General features: G+C 41.5%; 1 protein-coding gene across 3 annotated transcripts in view; it reads left to right on the forward strand.

Moving 5' to 3' along the window:
• The window catches only part of DENND5A (DENN domain containing 5A), a 126054-nt gene that overhangs the window by 70919 nt on the left and 43267 nt on the right, over positions 1-11868 (forward strand). For all 3 annotated transcript variants that reach the window (XM_017500307.1, XM_017500308.1, XM_017500309.2), the window contains 3 exons: positions 7689-8006; positions 9381-9596; positions 10071-10305. In XM_017500307.1, coding sequence (XP_017355796.1) covers positions 7689-8006; positions 9381-9596; positions 10071-10305 — 769 coding nt within the window. The remainder of the gene's footprint in view (positions 1-7688; positions 8007-9380; positions 9597-10070; positions 10306-11868) is intronic.

Here is an 11868-nt window from a genome sequence, read left to right on the forward strand (position 1 = left end):
GTAGAGACGGGGTTTCACTATGTTGGCCAGGCTGGTCTCAAACTCCTGACCTGAGGTGATTTGCCCACCTTGTCCTCCCAAAGTGTTGAGATTACGGACATGAGCCACTGCACCTGGCCTCAAATGTCTTTTAATAGGAAAACTGATCAATACATTATGTTATGTTCATATGGAATATTATAGAACAGTGAAAATGAAGTATAGCTACACAAAACAAAATGGCTGAATCTCAACCTAATGTTGATTGAAGTTACTACCAAAAGACCACTTAGGGAATGATGATCCTTATATAAAATTTAAAAACCTGGCTGGGCATGGTGGCTCACACCTGATCCCACCCAGTATTTTGGGAAGCTGATGTGGGAGGATTGCTTGTGGCCAGGAGTTCAAGACCAGCCTGGGCAACAAAGCAACATTCTGTCTCTACTACAATAACAACAGTTAGCCAGGTGTGATGGTGTGTGCCTATAGTCCGAGCTACTTGGGAACCCAGGAGTTCAAGGCTGCGGTGAGCTATGATTGTGCCACTGCACTCCAGACTGGGCAACAGAGCAAGACTGTCTCAAACAAACAACAACAAAAAAAGTTGAGAACCTATATAAAATTAAACAAATGTAAAAATTTAAAGGCATACATACATATGCAATAAATTAAAAATCAAAACGAGGGTGGGCAGGGTGGCTCACACCTGTAGTGCCAGCACTTTGGGAGGCTGAAATGGATGGATCACCTGTGGTCGGGAGTTCGAAACTAGCCTGACCAACACGGAGAAACCCTGTCTCTACTAAAAATACAAAATTAACTGGGCATGGTGGTGTATGCCTGTAATCTCAGCTACTTGGGAGGCCTAGGCAGGAGAATCGCTTGAACCTGGGAGGCAGAGGTTGCAGTGAGCTGAGATTATGCCATTGCAGTTCAGCCTGGGCAATAAGAGCGAAACTCCATCTCAAAAAAAAAAAAAATTCAAAAGGCAAAAAGATAATAAATGTAGAATTCCGGTTAGTGATTACCTAGGATCAGGAATTTGTAGTTTGGGTTTGGCATGGTGTCTCATGCCTGTAATCCCAGCACTTTGGGAGGCTGAGGCGGGTGGATCACTTCAGGTCACGAGTTTAAGACCAGTCTGGTCAATGTGGTGAAACCCTGTCTCTACTAAAAATACAAAATTAGCTAGGTGTGCTGGCGTGTGCCTGTAGTTGCAGCCACTTGGGAGGCAGGGGCAGGAGAATCATTTGAACCTGGGAAGTAGAGGTTGCAGTGAGCCGAGATCATGCCATTGCACTTCAGCCTGGACATCTCAGTAAGACTCCATCTGAAAGAAAAAAAAAAAAAAGGAATGTGTAGGTTTACGGGGGGAGGTCAGATTGGGGAGGAGCACATAGGTAGATAAAATTACTGGCAATGTTCTGATTCTTGGGTTGGGCTGGGAAAAAAAATAACTACCTCTAAGTTTCTCTCTAGAAAGTTACGAGTTTATATTCTCAATAACAATATATGCAATTTTTGTGTCCTAGTAACTGTGTCAGCATTGGACATTATAAATCTTTAAAATCTTTGCCAATCCAGTAAGGTAAAAAATATTTTGTTTGCATTTTCCTGGTTCAATTGAAATTGAACATCATTTCATATATTTGAAGTTAATCTATTCTTCTGTTTGCCTTTTTTTTTGAGACGGAGTTTCGCTCTTGTTACCCAGGCTGGAGTGCAATGGCGCGATCTCGGCTCACCGCAACCTCCGCCTCCTGGGCTCAGGCAATTCTCCTGCCTCAACCTCCTGAGTAGCTAGGATTACAGGCACGTGCCACCATGCCCAGCTAATTTTTTGTATTTTTAGTAGAGACGGGGTTTCACCATGTTGACCAGGATGGTCTCGATCTCTTGACCTCGTGATCCACCTGCCTCGGCCTCCCAAAGTGCTGGGATTACAGGCTTGAGCCACCGCGCCTGGCCTTCTGTTTGCCTTTCATATCCTATTTTCATTTTTAAGTTGGGCTAATTATCTTTGTCTTAATGATTTCTTTGGTTATGAGCTTTTTACATGTTATGTATAAAAATTGTTTCCTAGATTGTTTCATCAATTTTTTTTTTTTTTAAAGAAATGGGGTTGCCAGGCGTGGTGGCTTACGCCTGTAATCTCAGCACTTTGGGTGCAAGACCAGCCTGACCAACATGGAGAAACCCTGTCTCCACTAAAAATACAAAATTAGCTGGGCATGGTGGCACATGCCTGTAATCCCAGCTACTCGGAAATCTGAGGCAGGAGGATTGCTTGAACCCGGAAGGTGTAGGTTGCACTGAGCCGAGATCACACCATTGCACTCCAGACTGGTCAACAAGAGCAAAACTCTGTCTCAAAAAAAGAAAAAAATAAAGTAAGCAAAAAAAAAAAAAAAAAAAAAAAAAAAAAAGATATGGGGTCTTGCTATGTTCCCCAGGCTGATCTCAAACTCCTGGTCTCAAGTGATCCTCCCAAGTCAGCTTTCCAAAACTCTGGGATTACAGGTGCAAGCCAACATGCCTAGAATATCTTTTAATTTTTTTTTATGGCAGTATTTATCTTTATGGTTCTAGCCTTGTATAAAGTTTAGGAAGCCTCACTCCACCCTAAGGCAGTATAGTCATCTTTTGTATTTTATTTTTAAATTTTATCTATTTATTTTTTTTGAAACCGACTCTTGCTTCATTGCCAAGGCTGGAGTGCAGTGGTGCCATCTCAGCTCATTGTAACCTCCACCTCTTAGAATTCCTTGATTCTCCTGCCTCAGCCTCCCGAGTAGCTGAGATAGGCTGGTTTCAAACTCCTGACCTCAAGTGGTTTGCCTATCTTGGCCTCCCAAAGTGCTGGGATTACAGGTGTGAGCCACTATGCTTGATACTTGGCCTGTATTTTCTTTTCATACTTTTGTGAGTTGATTTTACTTTTTTACTTTTGTTATGGAAAATACCAGATAGATGTAAGGGTAAAGAGACTAGCACCCCATGTTTTTTTTTTTAAAGCAGAGTCTTGCTGTGTCATGCAGGCTGGAGTGGGAGTGCAGTGGTATGATCTCGGCTCACTGCAACCTCTGCCTCCTGGGTTCAAGTGATTCTCCTGCCTCAGCTTCCCGAGTACCTGGGACCACAGGTGTGTGCTACCTCACCCAGCCAATTTTTATATTTTTAGTAGAGACACGGTTTTGCCATGTTGTCCAGACTGGTCTCAAACTCCTGACCTCAAGTGATCTTCCCGTCTTGGCCTCCCAAAGTGTTGGATTACAGGCGTGAGCCACCGCGTTCGGCCGTATCCATTATTATTCAACAATCATCAACTCATGGCTACTCCTTTGTGTATATCCTTCATTCCACCTACTGAGTTCTTTTTTATTTTTTTATTCTTGTATATTTTTAAAAATCCACTTTTTATCTCTCTTCCTTAATACCGGGTTATTTTAAAGCAAGTCATACACAGCGTTATGCCATCCAGATGTATTCAGTATGTACCTCTAATAGACAATGACGTTTTTTTGGAGACAGGGTCTCACTTTGTTGGCCAGACTGGAGTGCAGTGGTGAAATTATAGCTCATTGCAACCTTGAAGTCCTGGGCTCAAGCAGTCCTCCTCAGCCTTCCAAGTAGCTGGGATTATAAGCGTGTGCTACCATACCTAGCTACTTTTAAAATTTTTAGTAGAGATGAGGTCTCGCTATGGTGCCTAGGCTGGTCTTGAGTTCTGGACTCAAGCCATCCTCCCACTTCATGCTCCCAAAGTGCTGAAATTACAGGTGTGAGCTACCGTGCGTGGCCCATAGAACTATTCTTAAAACATAAAAGTAGCTTTTAAAAAAATTTAAATTTTCAGTATCTCTCAATATTTATGTATTTATTTCTTTGAAACAGAGTCTTGGTCTGTCATCCAGGCTGGAGTGCAGTGGCGTGATCTCAGCTCACTGCAACATCTGTCTCCTGGTTTCAGGTGATTCTTGCGCCTCAGTCTCCCGAGTAGCTGAGATTACAGGTGTGTGCCGTCACGCCTGGCTAATTTTTGTATTTTTAGTAGAGACAGAGTTTTGACATGTTGACCAGGCTGGTCTTGAACTCCTGGCCCCAAATGATCTGCCCGATTCAGCCTCCCAAAGTGCTGGGATTGCAGGCATGAGCCTCCATGCCTGGCCTCAAATTTTATTTTTGAGTATAGTATTATGTTAACCTTTTTATTTATTTATTTTTGAGACTGCATTTCATTCTTGTTGCCCAGGCTGGAGTGCAGTGGTGCAGGCTCGACTCACTGCAATCTCTGCCTCTCGGTTCAAGCAATTCTCCTGCCTCAGCCTTACCAGTAGCTGGGATTACAGGGATGTGCCGTCATGCCTGGCAAATTTTGTGTTTTTAGTAGAGACGGGGTTTCTCCATGTTGGTTAGGCTAGTCTCGAACTCCTGACCTCAGGTGATCTGCCTGCCTCGGCCTCCCAAAGTGCTGGGATTACAGGCATGAGCCACTGTGCCCAGCCTATGTTAACCTTTTTAAATGGACAATATTTGTCCCCAAAACATTTGTTGAATAATTCATCTACAATGCATGAGTCTTGGCATTAGGCCATTCTAGCATTGCTATAAAGAAATACCTGCGACTGGATAATTTTTAAAGAAAAGAGGTTTAATTAGCTCATTGAGAGAGAGAGAAGGAGGAGGGGTTAGAGGTCAGGTGGCGGCATAGATCTTCTGGGAACTCACTATCACAAAGACAGCACCAAGCCATGAGGGATCCACCCCCAGGACCCAAATACCTCCCACCCTGCCCCACCTCCAGCATTGGAAGTTACGATTCAATATGAGATTTAGGTGGGGACAAATATTCAGACTATCAGGTCTATTCAAGACCTTTTCTAGTGGATTATTTTTTTTGTTTATTTTAGAATCTGGTAAGGGAAGTCTCCCTTCAATTGTCTTGGCTATATTTTTCTTTTATTCTTCCAGACAAAATTCAGAATTTGTCATGAGATAACACTCTTAAAAAAAATCTTGCTGAGATTTTGGGAATATTTACATTAAATTAACAAATAAATTTGGGATTATTAGCATCTTTTCATTATGGATTTTTCTGTGCATTAATGTATATATGTCATTCAGATTGTATATTTCACAATGATTATAACAATATTGATTAACATTTATTATATACTATGTGCCTGGCACTGTGCTAAATCTTTGATATTTATTGTCATATAATCCTCAAAACAAATCTGTGACATAGGTAATATTATCCCTGTTACATGAATGGAACATAAACACCCTTAAGCATTTAATATTGTACTGCAGTGAGGGAAATGTTGTCTTGGCTAGCACAGGTTCATGAGTATAAGATAAATATACAAAAATGAAAGGTGTTTGTAATTTATAGCTGCAAGAACATTCCAACAGGGCCAAAAACTACAAAGTATTTAAATATATATGTACACACACATATTGTTATTGACACATAATTATACATGTTACAGGGTACAGTATATTTTAGTACATGTGTCATGATCAAATGGGGGTAATTAGCATATCCATCATCTCAAATCTTTTTTATTTCTTTGTATTAGTAACATTCAAAATCCTCTCTTCTAGCTATTTGAAGAAATACAACAAATTTTTTTGACTGTAGTTGCCTTACAGTGCTATCTAGAACACTAGAACTTATTCCTCCTGTTTAACTATAATTTTGTATTGGATAATCAATCTCTTTCTATTCCTCTTCCTTGCTACCCTTCCCAGTCTCTGCTAACCACTATTTTTCTCTCTACTTCAGTGAGATCAACATCTTTAGCTTCAACATACAAGTGAAAATGTGGTATTTATCTGTCTGTGCCTAGCTTATTTCGCTTAACACAGTGTCCTCCCGGCTCATCCATATTGCCGTGATTGACAGGATTTCATTCATTTTTATGGTGGAATAGTATCCCCTCGTTAAACTATATTTAAGTTAAATGTACAAGACCTCTAAAGAGGAGAAAAGTAGATGGTTAAGAGCTTAAGCATATGACTGAAGTCAGAGTAGCTGAGTTCAAATCCCAGCTCTATTGGTTAATAGTTGTGTGACTTTTGACATGTTACTTAATCTCTCTGTGTCAGTTTTGTCTGTAAAATAGAGATAGCTAGATACTGCCACATTATTGTGTGCTTTTTTTGGTAGGTTTTTTTTTTTTTTTTTTTTTTTTTTTTTGAGACAGAGTCTTACTCTGTTGCTCAGGCTGGAGTGCAGTGACGCGATCTTGGCTCACCGCAACCTCCACCTCCCCGTTTCAAGTGATTCTTCTGCCTCAGCCTCCCGAGTAGCTGGGATTACAGGCACCCACCACCATGCCTGGGTAATTTTTTGTATTTTTAGTAGAGATGGAATTTCACTATGTTAGCCAGCATGGTCTTGATCTCCTGATCTCTTGATCTGCCTGCTTCGGCCTCCCAAAGTGCTGGGATTACAGGTGTGAGCCACTGCGCCCGGCCCTTGTTAGTTTGTTTTTTGAGAGCAAGTCTCACTCAGGTTGGAGTGCAGTGCCACAATATTGGCTTACTGCAACCTCTGCCTCCTGGGTTCAAGCAGCTCTCCTGCCTCAGCCTCTCAAGTAGCTGGAATTACAGGTGCCTGTCACGATGCCTTGCTACTTTTTGTATTTTTAGAAGAGATTAGGTTTTATCATGCTGGCCAGCCTGGTCTCGAACCCCTGACCTGGGGTGATCCACCTGCCTTGGCCTCCCAAAGTGCTGGGATTACAGGTATAAGCCACTGCTCCTGGCCCCTAAATTGTTATTTGTTAATCAAGATTATGTACTTCATCAGCAGTGTATGAGCACTATTTCTTTACATTCTCTCAGAAGCTATTTTAAACCCAGAAGGAAGCACAGAAAGAATAAAGATTGCCATCAAACCTTACAAATTAGGGCTGAGGCTCAGAAAGAGGTAATGTTATATCCAGCGTCATATAGGGAGATCATAACAGAGTCAAATCTGGAACTTAGACTTTTTGAACTCACTCCTAGGGCTCTTTTCACTGAGTGTAGAATTCACAAATTCACCAGACATTTATTTTTTATTTTTTGAAACAGAGTCTCTGTTGTCCAGGCTGGAGTGCAGTGGTGTGATCACAGCTCGCTGCAGCCTCGGCTTCTTGGGCTCAGGTGATTCTCCCACCTCAGCATCTCAAGTAGCTGGGACTATAGGTGCATGCCATTACCCCTGGCTAATTTTTGCATTTTTTTGTAGGGACAGGATTTTTCCACATTGCCCAGACTGGTCTTGAACTCCTGGGTTCAAGTGATCAGCCTCCCAAAGTGTTGGCATTGCAGACGTGAGCCGCTGTGCCTGGGCTTTACCAAACATTTAATGAGCATTTACCATGTATGAAACTTTCATGTTTGATGCTTGACTTCTATGACATCGTAAAATCCTTACCGCTCTAACATAAATTGTTTATCTCTTTATCTCCATTTTATAGCTAAGCAAATACAATCAGAAAGGTTAAATAACTTTCCTAAGGTCACACAACCAGAATATGGCAGGGTAGGATTGGAACTCAGGTCTATCTTATTTCTGAGCCCCATCTTCTTTATACCATGCCTCAAATATAGCCATTTCAGTTGTTTTGTCTTTCCCCTTGTTCACTAACCTTTCTGAAACTTTCATAATGTTCTGGAGTTAGTCACACTCCTCATCCTGTTTTGACTTCCAGGCTAACCTCTGCTTTGTGGACATTGACAACCACTTCATTGAGCTGCCAGAGGACTTGCCACAGTTTCCCAACAAATTGGAGTTTGTCCAGGAAGTCTCTGAGATTCTTATGGCATTTGGAATTCCCCCTGAAGGGAATCTTCATTGCAGTGAGAGTGCCTCCAAGCTGAAGAGGCTTCGGGCCTCTGAGCTTGTCTCAGACAAGAGGAATGGAAACATTGCTGGCTCCCCTTTGCATCCCTATGAGCTTCTTAAGGAGAACGAAACTATTGCCCGGCTCCAAGCCTTGGTCAAGAGGACTGGGGTGAGCCTGGAAAAGGTAAGATGTGTATATGAGTCTGTGTGATCTGTGCTAGGGTGCTGTCCTGGTGAAGTAAGGTATGGGATGAGAAAGCACCCAGTTCTAGACAACTCATATTTTTGAGCAGTGAAAGAATGCTCTGTATGGAGGACTCTGAATTCCATCTGGCAGATGTTATCCTAGTAAATGCTACTTTAATCTAAATCTGGGTAACTTCTTTCTTGAACATCAAGGAGAGTCAGCAGACATTCTTTGTGAACACTACAGCAGAGTGATTGGAGAGAGCATGGTAGTAATTTTACTGTTCAGACCTCTTTTATTTTTTGAGAGAGTTCTTACTCTGGCACTCGGGCTGGTATATGGTGGCACAGTCACCGCACACTGCAGCCTCGATCTCCTGGGCTCAGGTGATCCTCCTGCTTCAGCCTCCCAAGTAGCTGGGACCACAGGTACATGCCACCACACCCAGTTAATTTTTTTTTTTTTTTAATTACTTGTAGAGACAGGGTCTCACTATATTGCCAAGCTAATCTCAAACTCTTGGGCTTAAGCAGGCCGCCACCCCTGACCTCCCAAAGTGGTAGGATTACAAGTGTGAGCCACCACTCGAGGCCCAGACCTCTTTTAGACCCTTTGAGCTTCACAGCAACCTAAGGCATATAAAACATGTATTAACTGTTTTATAGCCAAACAAACCAAGGCTCAGAGAGCCTAAGTGTTTTGCTTAAGATTAAATGCCAAGTATGTTGCTGAGCTGGGTATAGAATCTGGTCCTCTTGAGTTCTCACTGTTAAATTACTTTTGTAAGTTACAGGTAAACCAACGGGTCAGTGTAATAATCTTATTGGGCTGTTTGTTAGTGAAATATTTCATTTTTCTGCTTTAGTAGAGCAGATTTGTTTTGTTTAGTAGAGCAGATATTTTTCAAAAACCATGGGCAGTTAAAGAGGAGCAGAGATATTTGGTGAGATTAAAAGGTTTTTTGGAGGAAGAAGGAAAGATGAGGGAAAAATAAAAAATCAAGAGCCAGAATTTTTTCTAGGTTATAAGAATTGTTGTTGCCTTGTTAAATTGACCTCCCACATTTCTTCCTTTCTCCCTGACCTTTGAGGTAATTAGCACCTCTTCTTTCATGGCAGAATCTCTCTCAGCCCATAAAGATCTTATCTGTGCTTTCATTGAGTTGTTGGATATCTCTAAGTGAAACTCCATTTATCTCTCTTCCATGTCTGAGTCCCTTTCCTTTATTTTATTTTATTTTTTTCAGTTTTTCCTCTTTAATTCTCTATTTGCTGTTAAGTAAATGACTACTGGGAAAAAATCAGGAATTGGATTCCTTGGGATAAAAGGAAAAAAGTGGTGTGTTCTCGACTGCTTTTTCTATTTTTGTAGTTGGAAGTGCGTGAAGACCCCAGATGCAATAAGGATCTCAAAGTTCAGTGTGATGAAGAAGAACTCAGGATTTACCAGCTAAACATTCAGATCCGGGAAGTTTTTGCAAATCGTTTCACTCAGATGTTTGCAGATTATGAGGTGTTTGTCATCCAGCCCAGCCAGGATAAGGAATCCTGGTTTACCAACAGGGAGCAGATGCAAAACTTTGATAAAGTGAGTGTAATCCTGCTTGGGAGGTGGTGAGGAATGAGAACTTGCCAGTTACGTCTTGAAGAAGTAATGGAAAATGAGTTTTTCTTTTATTATATGCTGGAAACAAGTTTATTGTCCATTTGATGTTGATAAAATAGGCCTTGTTGCTTCAGAACAGATGTGCTGATTATTATTATCAGATGATTTCCCCTCAGCCAAAGGGATCTCTTAAAGCAAAGATATACGTGTAGATTGAACATCAGGATTCTGGGAAGATGGGTTGACTCAGTAGGTTATCCAAGTGAGTTTGTCCCAGTGTCAAAGTTTCAAGATATCTGAACTTACATGAATGTTTTTTTAAAAAAGTAGAGATTTTGCAGCTTGCTTTTCTGGAAGACCTAGGCAGCTCCAGAGAACAATTAACCTCCTGGATCCTTTGGCACATTGACATTACCCTTTTCCCTGTCAATTACTGCTTCTTTTTGGTCCCACCAGGCATCTTTTCTGTCAGATCAGCCTGAGCCCTACCTGCCCTTCCTCTCAAGATTCCTGGAGACCCAGATGTTTGCATCTTTCATTGACAACAAAATCATGTGTCATGATGATGATGATAAAGACCCTGTGCTCCGAGTATTTGATTCCCGAGTTGACAAGATCAGGCTGTTGAATGTTCGGACACCTACTCTCCGTACATCCATGTACCAGAAGTGTACCACTGTGGATGAAGCAGGTAAGGCCTCCTTGGAACTGTGCATTCTAGCCTGCTGTATTATGTCACTAACATGTCCCCTTTCCTGAATATGCCAGCCTCTTTTTCTGTTTCTGCCTTACGTATGTGGTTCCCATTGCCTGCAGTGTTCTTTCTTGCTTTTTTTTGCCTGGCAGTCTTCTCACCCTTTAACATTGTCAGTTAAGAATGGATCTCATTGTATGTGATAGAGACCCTAATCAGCAGTGGGTTAAAAAAATAGGGGGCTATTTTTCTTATATTAGCTAGAGGTACAGAATTAGTCCTTGCATGTGTTGGCTCAGCTGCTCAACAGTGTAATCAAGAACTGAGATTCTGTCTTTTTATTCGGTGAATCCTTAGCATGTTGACTTTTATGGTCATACTGTTGCTTCGATTTTTTTAAATTAAGGATTTCAATGAAAGCCTCATGGTTACAGAAGCTCTTTCTTTTCTGCCCGTGTGTGTCAGGGTCATGGTTACAGAAGCTCTTTCTTTTCTGCCTTTGTGTGTGTGTGTGTGTGTGTCTCTCTCTCTCTCTCCAGGCTAAAATGCAGTGGTGTGAACGTAGGTCACTACAACTTTGAACTCTTGGGCTCAAGTGATTGTCTTGCCTTAGCCCCCCAAGCAGCTAGGACTATAGGCATGTACTCCTATGCCTGGCTAGTTAAAAAAAAAAGTGTTGTAGAGACAAGGTTTTGCTGTGTTGCTCAGTCTGGTCTCAAACTTTTGTGCTCAAATGATCCTCCTTCCTTGGCCTCCCAAAGTGTTGGCATTACATGCATGCATCACTACACCCAGTCCCAGAAGCTTTTCATATTCACATTCAAGGCAAGAAGAGGGGAAAATTGATGCCAGCTACATTCGCCATCCCACCTTTTTTTTTTTTTTTTTTTTTTTTTTTTTTTTTTTTTTTTGAGATAGAGTCTTACTCTGTTGCCTAGGCTGGAGTGCAGTGGTGCGGTTATGGCTCACCACAGCCTTGACTTCCCAGGCTCAAGCAATTCTCCCTCCTCAGCCTCCCAAGTAGCTGGGACTGCACACACCTGGCTAATTTTTTGTGTTTTGCAGAGACAGAGTTTTGCCATGTTGCCCAGGCTGGCCTCATAAACTCTTGGGCCCAAGCAGTCCTCCCACCTCTGCATTCCAAAGTGCTAGGATTACAGGTGTGAACCACTGTGCCTGGCCTATTTTCCCACTTTTATCAGAAAGCAAAAGCTTTCCCAGAAATTTCTAACAACTTTCATTATCCTATAGGCCAGGATCATATTATATGACCACCCTCAAGTGCATGGGAGGCTGTGAAAGTAAACATTGAACTGGATATAATGTTACCCTGAACAGTATCAAGGTTCTATAAGCAAGAAAGAAGGGGTGAATAATTATGAGGAAGCAGCTGATGGTATTTGTCACAAAAACCTAGCAGATACTTTTCCTTCTTTGTGAAGCCTTCTCTGATGCCCCCAGACTGAGTCAGTTGATTCTTTGTTTTTTTTTTTTTTTTTTTTTTTTTTTTTTGGGTTTTTTTTTTTTTTTTTTTTTTTTTTTTTTTTTTTTTTTTGAGAC

This window comes from Cebus imitator, unplaced genomic scaffold (assembly GCF_001604975.1).
Source record: "Cebus imitator isolate Cc_AM_T3 unplaced genomic scaffold, Cebus_imitator-1.0 Scaffold265, whole genome shotgun sequence".
Lineage (NCBI taxonomy): Eukaryota > Metazoa > Chordata > Mammalia > Primates > Cebidae > Cebus > Cebus imitator.